The following is a 17,217-nucleotide window of genomic DNA, read 5'->3' as shown; positions in this document are numbered from 1 at the left end:
TGTTGGAATTTGACACTTTCAAACATTTTGCTACGTAAAAATCAACTCAGTTTTCTCTGTGAGCTTATACAAAATATTATGCAAAAAAATCGGTAAAAATTCTTGGCATTCTGGCCAAAATAAGCAAAATGGCCGCCATAACCTCAAAAAAAATCACGGAGTGGCCATTTTTTTTTTGACATTTTTGAAATAATTTCAAATATTTTCACTAATTTTGTATTGAACATAATAAAATCGTCAATGAAGATTGCGTTGAGGAAGTTCTTAGAAATCAGCAATACACAGTAAGCAAATTCTACCGATCATAAATCAGTACCAACATTGGCCAAAATTATAGGTGCAAGATAATGTGCATAAAACTACTTTTTGGAATGAAAATATTTTGTAAGATTGTTTTTCAATATGATTTTGGAGAATATTAGCATGATTTAATTACTTAAGGAAGGGTTTCTATGAACGCCGATTTGACGAAGAATCTGTAAAGTTGTTGTAAACAGTAGAAAGGTCGTATCAAATGTGTAAGACACCTTAAAATATGCTCATCACATCCAGCATTGACGATTTTATTACGTTCAATACAAAATTAGTGAAAATATTTGAAATTATTTAAAAAATGTCCAAAAAAAATGGCCACTCCGTGATTTTTTTTGAGGTTATAGCGGCCATTTTGCTTATTTTGGCCAGAATGCCAAGAATTTTTACCGATTTTTTTGCATAATATTATGTATTTAGTTCCATCCTTTAAATACCAGTTGGTTTTGTATCCATTTACAATCACCTTTAGTGGAATTTTCCGACTTTTTCCCACACATGAATCGGAGCTCATATGCCATGGCCGATTGGCCGTTTTCAGGGTGTCCAAAACCTTTAAGAATATTTGTAAAAATGCAGAAATGCTCTAAAATGCACCCAAAACAATAAATAATAATACAAATCAGAAACATATCAATAGTCCGCATTTGTTGCATAAAACTGTGGGTGCGTTTATAATTATTCGCACTTTCATCACGTCAAAAACAGAAAAATCACAAAAAAAATAGGAAATATGACATCTTTTTGGGTAAATCTGTTTGTGGTGTATTCGTAAACGGTCCTTAGTAAAACAATATAATAAAACTGCGACAATATTTGCGTTTATTTTTATGAAAACTGAAAAAATGAGAGTGCGGCTATAATTATTTCGGGGAGTGTATACAGCTCCACCGACAGTTGTGTGTGCAGTGTGCACTGTGCATCGAAGCTGTACAGCAGACTGTATCACTATACGTATAAATGAATGCCTCTATACACAGAGCATATTTATGATACAATGTGCTAATGCATGCAAATGTGGATTTAAGATTCATACAGCCAGTATTTGGCGGTGTCAATAAATAATAATAATAATAATAATGTTCTCTATCGTCCTCTCTCACAGATTTTCAAAAGAATATAAAAAATGCACAGTCTATGGGGCGTCACTTGTCGGACTATCGTCCTCCGTGATACCAATATTAGTTAAACAAAGATTTCTTATTTTCAATATTTGAAATCTTTACCAGAAATCGATCTACTTCGAATCGAATGATAATTTGGCTTGATAGAATGAAATTTCATTGAATGAGCGCAGGTTTGCCAGTTGTGCCAGTGCGAAACTGAATTTATAGACACGCACAGAGAAAACATAACCTTTAAATTTCATCGCAAACCGGGATAAACCATGTATTTGATGGTGCTGACATCTACTTCTGCGATGAATTCTATCGCATTCGCATACACCACAGGCCAAAATTATGGAAACACTTTAAAATATATTGTTTCTACATTTTTCAAACATTTTTAGTTCAAAATTAATATTGGTTATGAAAACTTATCGAAATTCTGACCGAATGGAAGATTTGGAAGATAACATTTGGCCTTTTTCTGTGGGAGCCAAAATCGAAGTTTTAAACCGACTATCGGATTAAAAAGTTATATACGCCGTTGGAAAGATCTCACTAATTAGATGTCATTTTTGGTACAAATCATCAAAATCGGCCGACGTTTGGCCAAGATATGGCTGTTTCAAAATTTGGACCGAAATCTTCAATCGGCCATATCTTGACCAAATACCGGCCGATTTTGATATTTGATACCGAAAATGACATGAACTCTCCGCGACTTTTTCAACGACGTGTAGTACGTTGAAATTGGATAAACGATTTGAAATTTTAAATTTTTGACCCAAATTTTGAAATGGCCATATCTTGGCCAAACGCCGGCCGATTTTGATGATTTGTACCGAAAATGACATCCACTTTTCGAGATCTTTCCAATGACGTATTTATCTTTTTAATCCGATAGTCCGTTCAAAACTTCGATTTTGGCTCCCACAGCAAAAGGCCAAAAAATGGCCATGGGCCGGCCAAATGTTATCTTCCAAATCTTCCATTCGGTCAAAATTTCGATAAGTTTCCATAACCAATATTAGTTTTGAACTAAAAATGTTTGAAAAATGTAGAAACAATATATTTTTTAGTGTTTCCATAATTTTGGCCTGTGGTGTATGTCAACACCATTATAATATACTGTTTATCTCGGTTTGCGATGACACTTAGTGATTTGTCATAAATTTCTTTTGTGTGTGCGGGTTCCACTGAGCGGTGAATTTACATACAAAAATTACTGTTTCATGTACAAAGTGGGTTTTCCCTTCCGTCTTTCTATATCTTTTCATCAACAAATGTCAGCGCTGAGCACAATCACTCGTTCTTCTTGGTGATTCAAAAACGACATCGGCCCTCTAGGCGAGGTGAGCATCAAACTGTCAAAATACACGGGCACTTTCGATTCTTGTGTTTATGTGTGTTATACTGTGTGCGTAAACGACAATGTTCATCGTTCACATTCAATAAGTTAATGACAGCTTCAAGTTGTACCGTCTAGAGGGTGTCTCTGGGTTTACGTCAAATCTCTTCTATGTATTTAGATACGAACAAAGCGATCTTGGAAAATCTATACATAATATAAGGGCATAGGAACGAAAAGGATTAGACTGTCGGTTTTTATTTCAATGTTGTTGTGATTTGACACTATTCGTTATATGTAACAACACACCAACACATTGACTTAATTGTGGAAGTCATTTCGTCATGCGTCATTTACAATATCACCTCATCCTTGTGTGTGGTGAAAAGTGGAGTATATTTACTTTTTGCATTTCATTTGTGCCATATAATTCAAGTTAATTTCAAAGAAAAAAATGTGATGAATTCTTCTTCCGATTTTAAAAATTGCGCAAATACAGAATATAACGGTATCCAACACATATGTTTTCATATGTGAAAATAATTCAAATATATCTAAAACCATCCAAATTGTAACATAGTTCTAATTGTAGTCTCAAAATAAACTACTTTTCTAAAAAAAAAATACAAACTAATGATGACTTTAATGTGACTATATATACGTGAATATATGACTCATGTATTCATATCGGAAGTTTTTTTGTGTTCTTCTCAAATATGATATAAAGAACAACAGTTACTCTTCAAAGTTTTGCAGAAAATTCGTCTATTTGTTCAATTGTTACAATTTGGATGGTTTACGATACGTAATGAGAAAACTTGTTTGCCGTCTGCACACTCCACCACACATAAAGGTGGTGAACGTTTCATCGACGCATAACGAAATTACTTGACAAATGGCTGTCATTGTATATGCGTGTTGTTTACGACGTTTGAATGACAGTCAAACTACGATGAAACTAATTCTTTAAATGCGATTCGCAAAAAATTTGAAAAATTTAGTCAAATTTAAAAAACTTGTATTGTACACGATTTGAGTGAAAAAAAAACCTGAATTTTGTGCAACATTTTTGAAAATTGAGTCCAATGTGAAAAAATTGAGCGAAATTTTTTAGTACATTTTAGTCAAAAATCGGAAAATTTGTGTTCTCATTCTAAAATTTGTGTGAGAATCTATAAATAGAACTGAAAATTCGTCTGTGTGTGTGTGTCTATCGCGAGTGTTTGCCCCTTTTTTCAATTCAAGGCGGTATTATTATGCGTATCGTTTGATTTCTCGCAGCCTCAAAAAGAATCTTATAATTTGATTTTCGAATTAAATTTTCAAAAGTTTGAAGAAATTTTGTTTTTCATGTTCTTCATTATCATGTGTGTTCTTAGCTGATAACCACGGATAATTTAATTTGTTTATACTTCCGACTTGGATTAACCGGCAGGCACCGGGCCGGCATGTTGAGCGGTAGCTGTGCAAAAATCGATAAGTTATTATTTTAACATTAATTAATAGGGTCATGTACCTGAATGTGAGCCGTACCCTAATGTGAGCCACCTTTAATTTTCGGACTAAACGTTGACATATGTCAACGAAATTTCTGTCATCGGTTTCTTTTGACAGTATCTTGTTTTTCTAATATCAAATACCCAGATTCACATACGTTTTGTTACTCAAATAAAGAAGTGATAAATTTTTTTTTCAAAGAGTTTTTCCTTATCATCATATAAACCGTTATTTTGTGTGATTTTTCCGACGATTTTAAAGGTAAACATATACAAAGTGTTGGTTTCATCTCTATTTTCAATAATCCGAAGGGAATTTGTGATTTGCTCAACTTGTGTTTGTGTAGCGTCAGTCGGCGCGAAATCACGCTTGTACCCGAATGTGAGCCACCTTTTTTCTTTTGACCATAAAAGCGTCAAAAATTTGAAATTTTGTACATCTGATGACACTATTTTGTAGAGGAAGGAAAATCCCAACTTTCTGCATCATTCGTTTTTCAAAATTTTGATTTTTTCCCAAAAAATTTTGGATTTTTCCAACATGCTGATTTTTTGACTTTTTCAAAACTGTACCCTCATATCTTCATTTATTTGTCTTAAAGGATTGTTGATTCAACATTTAAAATGATTTATGTGGATATTAATGCATTTTTTCGATGAATTTTGGGGGTGGCTCACATTAGGGTACAGTTTTGAAAAAGTCAAAAAATCAGCATGTTGGCAAAATTCAAAATTTTTTGGGAAAAAATTAAAATTTTGAAAAACAAATGATGCAGAAAGTTGGGATTTTCCTTCGTCTACAAAATAGTGCCATCAGATGTACAAAATTTCAAATTTTTGACGCTTTTATGGTCAAAAGAAAAAAGGTTGCTCACATTCGGGTACATGACCCTATCGGTACAACCAATTTTATTTTTTTAACATCTGGCTGTTCAATATTAACATCAATTAATGCTAATTTTAAAATAATTATTGCACAGCTATATGTTGACGGATAGTTGAATTTTTCCTAAAATTAAGGAAACTGGTAGAGAAGTAATGTAACATATATTTCCATGTGATAATATGTAAATTTTATAAAGAATGATAAAAAAACGGATATTGAGTGTACAATCCATTTCAGCAAGTGAATCGATGATGATAAACATAGACTGAAATTTAATTGAGAGAGTCGCGGAGCGACCTAGTGTCATATATTTTCCGAATGAAAACGAATGCGATTTATGTCACGCATTTCCGTATAATACATTGTCCAATGCATTTCAAATGGTGGTTTTTATTCTCTCTATCTCTTACTAAGAATCTTTTACAGAAAAAAATATATGCTTTTTTTGCTACCAATAGCATTTATGTCTACCCCCACGATACAAAATGTCCGATTAACGTACAAAATGTACATTTCGTGTACAAATAGGATTTTCCCGGAAATAGTTCGTAACAAAAATTTATAGAAAAATTGGAATTTCAATTTCAATCTTATGGAAATATGTAACGATACAGTGTCCAGAAATGAAGCTTTTAATTTCCATTTGCTCTTGAAAATAAATGTTTTTAATTTGGCAAATTTAATAATCCAAACCTAAACCATTGTACAAAATTAAAATATTGACAAATATTCCACAACGCCCACTAAACAATAATTAGAGATGTCCCGGCTTTGGTTATGCCTTAAAAAATGGCATTTTAATGAAAATGTGTGATTTCATCGAAATAAATTGAAAAATAGTCCCAACTTTTGAATTAATTTAAATTTTTATTAATATCGTTATGCACATTTATATTTTTAAATTTAATATTAATCATTACAATAGTTTTAATTTTGCTTGAATTTTTTTTTTCTGGTATGTGAGTAGAATTTGTGAATGAGATGCTTGATACGGCTATTGCGTTTGTGTTGTACTCGTGTATGTGTTGAGTGAGTAGGTGAGTGATTGAGTGAGTTAGTGAACAGTGAGTGTTCATTATGTTCCGTTGTGTTCACTTCGTAATTTCATACGTATGCAGTGTTTGGCTGTATTCTCGATATAGCCATATATAAAACACATACTGGATGGCAATTTAGCCACACTGTATACGTTGACGATATCGAAGCATAGCAGAATTTTCCATAGCGGTGCAACGATAATACTACGCGCCCTAACTACGTTATGCAAACTATATGACGTAGAGCACTACGCGCCCCGGCACGTTTGTATGGGCAGTGCACCGCTATGTTTTCAATTAAAACGGAATTTGGGATATTTGGTTGGCGCATTCATTAAAATATTTCAAGGTAAATATATTGATGTGTGTGTATGTCTTGTCACAGTGGAATCGTATACATTCTTTCAAATTTTCACCAAATCATGATAGATGCATGTGTCTTTGTATTTCGTTGGATCTTATCTCACCAAATCAATAATTTTTTGATATTGTAATCCTAAGGGTTTTCCATAAACCTAGTTAGTTATTGATCCATCATTATCATCATTAGTTTTTCTTTAATTTCTTCGAAAAATTGTGTTGGTTTTTATCGATAATTTTAAATTTTAATTCATATAAAGGTATAGGCTATAATACACTACATTTATTTCAATATTACTCCTTCCTGATTTTTTTTTTTTTTTTGTATTTTTGTTCTTTTTTTATTCGATTACACTTTTTAATAATAATTCCTACGTCTCAAACAGATTTATTTTTTTCTTAATTCCCTTGTATCAGATTTGTTGCATTTTAATTAAACGTTATGTAATGAATTTCGTATACAAATTTAAGTCTCGTCAAAATTCTTGTGTGTTATTTTTTTGTTTTTGTTTGGGTTTGCGCCAATGATGATATTATTAGATAGGATAGGTTAGAAAATTCAAACCAAAAGTCAAAAAAATAGAAATGTACACAGTTCACATCGATATTAAATTCATATGCATAGTATGGAAACTCGCGTGCAAATCGCGGAGTGATCTTAAATGAAGGTTCCTTTTTTTAAATCTTAAATACACAATTATTTATTATGTGTTCAAAAAGCTACAGAATTCCTAAATTTCCTTTTTTTAAAAATGTCATTTATTTAGTAATTTATCAAAAGAAAAATGAAGAAGTTCATGGTCTAAGCAGGATGTGATAATCGAGCTTGTTCAAAGGAAAGAAAAACGTTTTGACAACCATTTCATCGTTTTTGTTATTATAGTTTGCTTTGTTGCTTTCTTAAGATTAAGTCAATATATATAATTTTTGTTCTATTTTCAATAATCGTATACACAACAGTTACTGTTCTTGTTTTCTTATTCGTGTCCGCTTTTTATTTTCTTTCATTTTTTTTTTTCAAAAATCATTTTTGAAGTGTAAGATGTTAAATGCCTTTCCGAAAGGGTTTACATGTCTAAATATACAGGGTATGTGGTAATTAATTTTCATTAAGCATTCTATTTGATACGTAGACGTAGAATTACTGTGGAATAACTTCTGCAGCTGATGAAGTTTTCCGTACACATAACTAAAAACTAGAAACAAATTCGAATTTGCGTTTTGAGCTCTATCCGCCGGATTTTCTATTATTCGGTGCCTTGATTTGTTGTTGTTTGTTTCATTTTTAAATGGTTTTCCATACTCAGTAAACGGAATTGTGATGATCGTAATTTTGATGCAAATACGATGGTATCGAGTTGTTTAACTCAGATGCTCGTCGTCTCAATGCGGCTATGCTGTGTCCTCGCCAAACATCTTCGTCATTGCCATTGCCGCCGTTGCCGTTCAAATTTGCACTATTACTCCCGTTGCCATCTGTTGTTTGGCAATTGTTAGTAACATGATGATTGGTGCCTTGGCTACCCTACAATTGTAACCCAAACAATTTAGTATTAAGAAAAGGAAAGAAAAATCAGTTAATATTTCATTGAAAATATAAATTTATGTCGAAAGCATTGTGCAGTGTACACTGCACACAGTGTACATAGTCCAACAATATGAATTGTTCTTTGGTTAGCGTTCAAACGGCCATCGGAAAATGAATTCCTTTCGCAAAGAGTCGTAATGGATATTTGGTTCTATACCAGTGCGGTGCTGCGGCACGAACACACACACACACACACATACACAAGTAAACGAACGCAGACTAGACAAGTCTAGTCCTGCATGTTGTTTTGTGTATGGCAATAAAAGCTCGAATTGGATAACAAAGCAAAGTGAGGCGCAATTCCATACGTACCAATTGATCTGAATTGTTTTCGTGGCTGGAGTTGTTGTTTTGATGATTTGAGTTGGCGAGAGGCGGAGTCGACGATGAGCATGCATTTATGTTGGGCGGAGTTGATGTTGGTGAATTACCAGAGCAACCGATTCCACTGACTGTGTGTTGGTACATCATCGAGTCGCCTGCATAACAATAAGGAGAGAAAAAATAACAAAACATTTTGATATTGTACACATTGTCGCATCGACTAACTTTGCCAAATATATTTCATTCACTCGTTTTTTTTTTTATTTCAGTCAACTTATATTTTTTCATTCTATTCATATTGCAACCATGGAAAAAAAAAAACTCCTATCGGACAAAGCTAGTTCTTTTTCGTCATTTTTTTCTCTCTCACACAATAAGAAAAAGAGCAACAGCATCGACTCTGTTTTGTGCAAAAATTCCAATCGATTGACGTTGTTGAGAGAGAGAGAGAGAGAGAGAGAGAGAGAGAGAGAGAGAGAGAGAGAGAGAGAGAGATTGAGAGATGAACAATATCGCAAAATTTATTGAGCTATTTGAAGTTTTTGGAGTGAGTCGTCAATTAGTTTGGGCATTGCATTATTCTGCATTTTTGCCATTGATACTATGCCCGAAATGGAATGTATTTAATTAAACCTCACTCGTTTTGTCTCAGCTTTTAAAGTTTGAAATGCATTTTCGCCGATTGAACGATGAGATCATACTTGTCAAGCGATTCCGTTGGTTTATGACATATTTTCACCGTAAAATGTTAAATGCATTCAAAAAGAATCGCGGTCTCTCTCTCTCTCTCCCGCTCTCCATGTATATTTTTTTTCATGTGTCATTTTCAGATTTAATTTTGATCATTTCATAGAAATTGTTTGCTATTCGAAGATTGACAGCTGAAAATAACTCTAAAAACTTGTCGGCTACACAACAAAAGCATTTGTTTTGTTCTCAATAATTCTAGTGTCGCCATCGCTACCATTATTATATTTTTTGCCTCTGTCTCTCGAAATGAAATGTGTTTATAATGTCAAACAACAATTAACACTTTTTCGACGATCACTCAAATCATACATTCTAATTGTCGAATTCCATGCGACCCTAAAAAAAATATTTAATTATTGTTTTTTCTCTTTTCGAGTTGCGAGGCACAAAAAAAAAAAATAGAGGAAAAAACCAACAAAAAGATACATACTAAGCGGACGCTTTTAAACTTTTAAAGATGTTATTTTGGATGCGAAACGTTGGAAAAAGAGAGACAAAACGATTATGTATGGAGGTGAAATCAAGAGAAAAGAAACAGAACTGTACTAAAAAAAAAAAAATGTATTAGCAATATATTTGGATCGTGTTTAAAACTTTACACTTATTAAAATTTCAACAAAGTTCGCTTGAGTGAAGAAGAAAAAATTAAGTAAATATTTATCGATCGTGACTTATAAATTTAGAAACAGACGAAGGAACGAACAAGACGAAAACGTATAATAGAATGAAAAAGAACACTTTGCTGCGCTCAGCACGAACAATAGCAACATTCGGAGTGTAATTTCATACCGATGGCCCAGGCACACAAATACACAGTAAATGTAGACGGTATGCGATAACAATGATATAGATTTTGCTATTTTATCGATTTTGTCTATGTGTGTTTGCGGCGAGTGTCGCCAGCCGCTGATGTCAGGATATTTGTGAGTTGCTTATATGCCGTATAATACTTATTAAATATTGAATTTATTAGAAAATGCATAATAAATTCGAGTAACAAAAGGCGACGAAATATTATTTGTCCGTTAATTAGTGTTTAGAGTCACGATTGTGACTGTCGACCATTCTTTTTTTCGCCGGTCATTTTCATTCTGTGGCCGATTCATTAGAAACGATGCTGTTTTCTCTCTGATTTTTGGTTTCGTTCTCCCATTGTATCATTACCATGAATGCTACGACATTGACACGAAACCCATTAACATAAGAAGGTTAAAACACTAATCAAAACTGCCTTCGAATTAACTGGAATTAACGATTACAATGGAAATCGAGTTCTTTTTCTACAGTTTTACAAACCAAACCAAACCAAAGTAAAAACATGCGATACAAATAGGCCAACATAAAAAGAAGACTTTAATTGAAACAGTTTTAGTCATCAAACTAGAATTCGTTATATTCATTCTCACCCAACGCATTGAGTCCATAGTGCTGATAGCCTCCAGCGCCCATCGATGATATATTTATTCCCGTATTTAAACCACTATTTATTGATGAAGAAAGTGAGGTTGATTGATTAAGCTGACCAAACCCTTTTCGGTGGTTAGTTGCGTGGTTAGTTGCATTTAAAGTGTTTGGCATTGGTTAGTTTCGAAATAGAAGAGACGGGTTAGTTCATCAGTCAATCAAAATTGGTTAAAATTCATTCATCTAATATTATTTTTTGTACGTCTAATCACAACTTAACATCTGCCGTTTATATTAAATGAATTGCATGCATAATAGGAGAAAAAAGTAACAAAAATACGCGGTCAATAAAAAATTATTTACCTGCTGTCATTGGTGTAACACCAACACTCCACCGATCATTGCCAAACATCGAACTACCGCATAGTCCTTCGCTCATCGCAATATTAGTGATATTTGCACCAAATGGTGGTAAACCGTGTGAAGGTAGCAACGCACCTATTTTTGGAAGACAAAATCAACAAAATTCGTTCCAAATTTTGTTATTGCTATTTTTGTGTTTAAACTCTAAACCATAACGACAGCACTATATTGTTCATTTGTGAGCAATTTAGTGAAGCCGAGTGCGAATGCACAATTTATAGGATTCGGACATTATAAGAACAATACGTTGTGTAATTTTCGATATCTCACCTGGAGTCCGAAATACATTTGTGGTTTTCTTTCGTTTCTTCCATTTAGCGCGCCGATTTTGGAACCAAACCTGATTTGGTGTGAATTGAAAAAAGATAGAACATACAAACAAATGAGAATTATTAATATTGATGATACTATTTCAACTGTTAATATCGTTCGAATTGATTTATCTGTTTCAAAAGACACACAATGTTAATTCCATACACTCGCATATATGGTTAAAATCACATTGAATGAATGGGATTGCATCAAACGAGTCTTCAGTGTTATTCGCCAGAAATCGAATAGTATAGTGTGTATTGCTTGGTTCTATTTCTCTCTCTCTCTCTCTCTCTCTTTCATTTCTGACCCCTAGAAAAGCATTTATTCGGGTGTCGTACATAAGAGCATAACACTCGTTATAAACTGGGGTAGCGAACAGTTTTAGATAGCAGGTGTTAAATATGTTCCAGATAATGCAAAAATAATGCTCTTCTTTTCCGTGATGATATATGTCTATTTTCTGGAGCATTGAATCGATAGGGAGACTCGGGCACTATTCGTGACGGCTCTTAATTTCAAAAGTCAAAATAGGTTTAACGAGGTGTATGTTCCCAAATGCATTGAGTCGAATATTTTCCGCTTTTTTTATTCATTGAAGCGTTGCTGACCGAGATTTTTTTTACATTTTTTCAAGCGAAAACGAATAATATGCCCAAGTAATGAAGCTAGAAAAATAGGAAGATGATGAGAAAATTCTTCAATCTCATCGAGAAAAAAAATAAAGAAACGAACAAAGAAACGAAAACTATTGATCAAATTATCACCTGATATTGAATTCAGATTCAGGCGAAGTGAAAAACCAAAATTGAAAGGCATGAAATCATCAACTAATATTTAAATCATTCGCTCCACTGAATGGTAAATGGTGCGGTATTGTCAAATAAAATAGCATTATATTACCATGTGAGATGCAATAAAGCTAATGATAAAAATAATGTTATTCAAAACAACATAATGTGATAATAATTTATTATTCAAAAGGCAAACGTTTTGTGTGGTTCTGCTCGGGATGTGTTTAGTTTTTTTTTTTTTTTCCTTTTTGCTCTTCATTCACACTCAATCTAGTAGATATTTCAAATGGCATTTCCACCCCGAAGATGTCAGTCGAAAAAAAAAAACAACGCAACAACAACAACCACGCATAACATGTGAATGCATTCAAACCAACGCATTAGTTGATTCAACCAACATCCACCCCCCTTTGTTTGAGTTGAAACGTGTTTTTGACGCCTTTTTACAACAGATTGCGTATTAGTTGTTACTGTTTTTCCCTTCTACGCTCAGCATTCTGCAAATGATTCAGTTGTGATAGTGTCGTATTTTCCGACAGAATTCGAATTGGATCGGTTCCCCGTTTTAAATGCTCAATCTAATACCAAATAAATTTCTTTGCACCATTAAAAGTTAATTCAGGCTTTAAATATGACAGTAGAATAAAAAGGGACAGAAAATACGCAGTTTCAACAAACAAACTGATTGAGAATGCCTTTTGCCACTGAGAAGGACACAATTTATATTAATAGAATAGCGATGTGTGAAAGAAAATAAAGGAAAATCGAAAAATGCAAAGGTGTATTTGCGAATCACCGATAGATGCATTTATTTCGAAAATCACATTCACTTCACTTTAGACATGGCAACAGACTCGGATTCGTTTCATTCTCCTTCTCCCATTCGAAATTTTGGATAAATATGCGCGTCGTTGGGTGCAACGAACGATGAAGGAAAAAAAAAAAACGAGGAATACGAAATAATAACCATGAAACCCATCACTCCCCGCTGACACAATTTATTTTAAAATGAGTAAAAAGTGCAGAGACGGAAAACAAATGTTCAAAAAAGGCAAATCATACACCACTACTAATCAATTATTTATAGTGACACCGCAAATCTTCAGAGACGAATATTTTTACAGGGTATATGCATTTGATTAAAGAATTAAGGGTTTAGACTCTGATTTGCACAGCAACTGATTTACATATTATTTGTTGGAAAATAACAAAAGCAAAGACCGTACTAAAGAACAAAAAATGGAAAATCAGCCAATGATTTACATATGTTGAAATGAACAGTGAATAAGCGTTTAGACAAAGCAAAAAAGCAGGCGTTATTTTGTTCACGCTGAAGTATTGAGAGTCGATCTTGATGTGATTTAAAAAAAAAAACCAATCTAGTTTCATCACAATTTTCATTCTTCACACGCAAAATATCCAACTGCATCAAAAAGTCAACATAAATAAGCATTTCCACAAACACTATTTATGTACATATTTTGACATACATTTTTACTCCGGATTTTTTTTTTCTATATCAACATTGTTTCACACTGTCAATTATTCGGCTGAAATGTAATTGAAAGTAATAAAGTATGGCTGACATATATGTATATATAAATGCATATATTTTTTTTCAGGATCAGTTTGGATAGAGTAAATTTCAGCACAAGTCCTGTTGTTCAATGCATTAAGTTTTTCGTTTGAGCGAATTGTTAACACATACAATGGCAAACAAGCAGCTACAAAGAGAATAGATCGCGTAAATCACATAAATACATTAGCGGTTAGTTGAAAATACTTGCGAACGATACACATATACCCCATCCACAATTCAATCATTTCGATTCACCACCGAAAATCTTCTATTTTGTGGCATTAGTTTTGCCACATTTTATCCGCATATATTTGTTGGCTTTTGTTCATACACACACACACACACATACACAAAGCACATTTTGCTCATTTTTGTTCTACTCTCAACGTCGAGATTCTTCAACAAAATCTCAACAAATGGGAAATGTCTTAATAATAAGTTTGACCATTTGTTTTGATATTCTTGTGGGAATTCGATGATAATTTATTTTAAAAGCGAACATATTATGACCTTTTATTGATATTTATGCGAAATATGCTGTACCACTCACTGGTAGTGTACACTTATCGTCAACGTCGACATCATCATTGCGAACACAACACATAGAATTGACAACAAAACACAGTCAGACAGTTTTTGTGTTGATATTCGTGCATGTGTATGTATTTTGCTATCAAAATAAGGTTAGACAATTTTTGTTTCATATGTTGCACATATTTTGTCTTATGTGCTTAGTTTATGTATTTGAGTCACATTCACATCAGCCAATTTATTCATTTAATTCGTTCAATTAAGGTAGATGTGGGTCAAGGTTTTGTATTCATTTCAAAAACTATGCTGTGATCAACCTTTTATTTATTCATAACTGCTCCTATTCGCCAATTGCAATATGCCACAGAGGAGCTTATCGAACGATGAAAATCAATTACTTAACAGAGTACAACAAGTATAGTTCATTGCTTCATATAAATTTTGTACCAAATGAAATTCATGGTATGCATTCAGTGACACTGAAATCCATTTCCCAGTCACAATTGAAGTTTATAAATAATAAATTGTCAGATATTAACGTGATTCGCTTTTTTCCACGAATGTCATTTCCAACAGGAAACAAAAAATGGACATAACTAACAGCTCTCGCTTACTATTTTCGTGCGCAATTTCAGTATTTAAATACTCTATTGCAATCAGTGCAAGTGACAATTCGATTTCGGGGGAAAATGTTTCGTCCAATAGAAAAAAAGTTGTTTCTTAAATGCATGGTAAATAAATAAAAATAAACATGAAAAAATGAAAACAAAAATTATACCATCAGCAAAACAAAGTCAAATTGACATCGAATGAAGAGAAAAAGTCGGAAAATAGAACGCATTGCATTCAAAGTAATTTTACTTGTACTTTTCTTTTCCCAAGAGGATCGACAGAAAATGTGAAGCGGAAAGCGAATTCAGTGCTCTGTATATCCGTCAACATCATGAGCACTATACTCTCTCTCTACACTGTCTTTGTCTCTGTCTCTGTCTAAACGACAGTTCACCAAGCGGGAGTGTTTCGAGTCGGTTTCTAATCGATAAAACACCAACGGTAATCATTCATTCTGGGTGTAGTTATTCGGAAAGAGTAGATCATACTGCTACTATCGCTTGATTTTCAGCATCTGCACACACTTATCCTTCGTAAAATGTTGTGAACAATAGAAGAATAAAAGTCGATGAACTTCAAAATTCCACTAAAAATTGAATTTCTTACAGAAATCATTTACTTTCTTCAGTTTTTCATGCAATCTTGATATGCTTGAAATGTGCACATTTTACGTTTTGATTCTGTGACAGATGATTACAGTGGAGTATTTTTCACTTACGCTAAATCAAATGCAATTCATTATTCGAATGATACTGAAAAGTGGCAGTGGTAGGATGAAATGATTGATGAAATTCTTTCGTAAATAGAAAAATTGGACAAATAAAATTACACAATATCAGGTAAAAATCGATTGAAAACCTACTATCTCAGTTATAAACGATTTTATGTTCATAAAGTAAAGTTCTATCTTTTGGAAACTGTTAGCTAAAATACAAAAATCATTTGAAACTCTTTGAAGTTTGAGCATTTTCTCGCTTCAAAATTATCTAGTGAAACGATTATGATAGACTATTCTGCATTTGTCGATCGATAAATTTAGTACCTTGAATTGGCGAAGTAGTAATCAATGGAAAACCAAATCGATGTTTATTAATTGACAAACCATAACCAATTTCGACGGGTTTCGCTCTATTTCTCTCTTGTTTTCAACTCTTTCATATGAAATCCCTAAAACAAATCCAGTTAAGTTGTAATCGAACACAAAAGTACGCTACGCCATTCTGAAACAATAAAGCTGTGAGCTGTATATGAAAGCACAAACAAAAACTGTTCGGGATCATCAACTCAATGGATGTTCGACGTTCGACGAGCAAAAACAAAAATTGAGCGGAGCGGAGAAGAGAACAGAAAAAAATTGAAAAATGAAATAAAATCGGAAGGAGAGAGTGAGAAAAAGCGAACGAATCATGTTTCCATGGTTACACAATGGGGCTTCAATGCAGAGGATGCAGCCAGCATGAGGCAAAGCAAAATCAGCCGAACGTAGTATCCATCCATACATATTAACACAACATCCATTTCATGTTCGCTGGCTTTTAGCTATGGCTTTTTTCTTCTGCTCATACACAAAAAATATATGTGTGTTTTATGTTATGCAATATATTCACATTACGCTTACGGTTTCAGCGCGCATTCCGCTTCGCTCCATACATAATAGATACATATATAAATGGTTAGGTATCATCTATGCTACCACAGTCCTACAGTTTTCCTAACAGCTTTTTCTGTGCGCTTATTTTCTTTGTGTTGCTCTTGTTAGAACGTCGCTCTTGCATTTGCACACATAGCAAATCGTATTGTGTATGTGAAAATGTGGGCTTAAGCCAAATCGAGAAAATGTGTTTTTCCTTCTGTTGCTGGATAGATGTATACATTTAAATTCTAGACGTTTATTTTATTTTTATTTTCGTTTCGTTTTTATTGTTAACACGTTGGTTTGTGTACACATTTTTTCACTGTACGCCAAAGAACATATATATGATGCAAAGCAAAAGCAATCGGGAACACAAAAGAAAAAAATATACAAAGGCAAAATGCGAATTATTTCAGAGCGGCCAGATTATGCCAAAAGTTGAGCTGTCTCTTCTAAGACATATTTTTTCATAGCTTCCGCTTACGCAAAGGCTGCCTCGAATATACTTTCCTGAACCAAAGACGAATAACGAATAAATATCTTGCCAAGTTTTTTCTCGTTCTTTTTTTTTTGCCGTTTGCCCACGTCCTTCAGTATCAGTTAGACACATAGACAACAAAAGTTGTCATGAAGCACAAAAAAAAGTTTAATAGGAATGGATCCTTGAGTATTGCCTTTCCGAACTGTTTTTTTTTTTTTCTTTCGCTTGGCATCTTTCCTCT

The 17,217-nt window shown here is 33.4% G+C and overlaps 1 protein-coding gene across 2 annotated transcripts in view; it reads right to left on the bottom strand.

Annotated features, from left to right (window-relative positions):
* Positions 1–5,995: 5,995 nt before the first annotated feature.
* LOC129575640 (homeobox protein orthopedia) overlaps positions 5,996–17,217 on the bottom strand; it is a 31,500-nt gene continuing 20,278 nt past the window's right edge. Inside the window, exons 4-8 of one of the 2 annotated variants that reach the window (XM_055459520.1) lie at positions 11,305–11,374; positions 10,975–11,109; positions 10,614–10,736; positions 8,446–8,612; positions 6,868–8,070 (exon numbers count right to left, since the gene is read on the bottom strand). In XM_055459520.1, the coding sequence (XP_055315495.1) occupies positions 7,849–8,070; positions 8,446–8,612; positions 10,614–10,736; positions 10,975–11,109; positions 11,305–11,374 (717 nt within the window). In that variant the 3' untranslated portion in view covers positions 6,868–7,848. Of the gene's footprint in view, positions 8,071–8,445; positions 8,613–10,613; positions 10,737–10,974; positions 11,110–11,304; positions 11,375–17,217 lie in introns of both variants that reach the window. The other variant, XM_055459521.1, reaches the window with a different exon arrangement.

The sequence above is a fragment of the Sitodiplosis mosellana genome, unplaced genomic scaffold (assembly GCF_009176505.1).
Source record: "Sitodiplosis mosellana isolate CC-2019 unplaced genomic scaffold, AAFC_SMos_1.0 Smas_scaffold_6167, whole genome shotgun sequence".
In the NCBI taxonomy this organism is placed as follows: domain Eukaryota; kingdom Metazoa; phylum Arthropoda; class Insecta; order Diptera; family Cecidomyiidae; genus Sitodiplosis; species Sitodiplosis mosellana.
The sequence above is the reverse complement of the archived record's forward strand: the minus strand, read 5'-3'. Positions and strand labels throughout refer to the sequence as shown.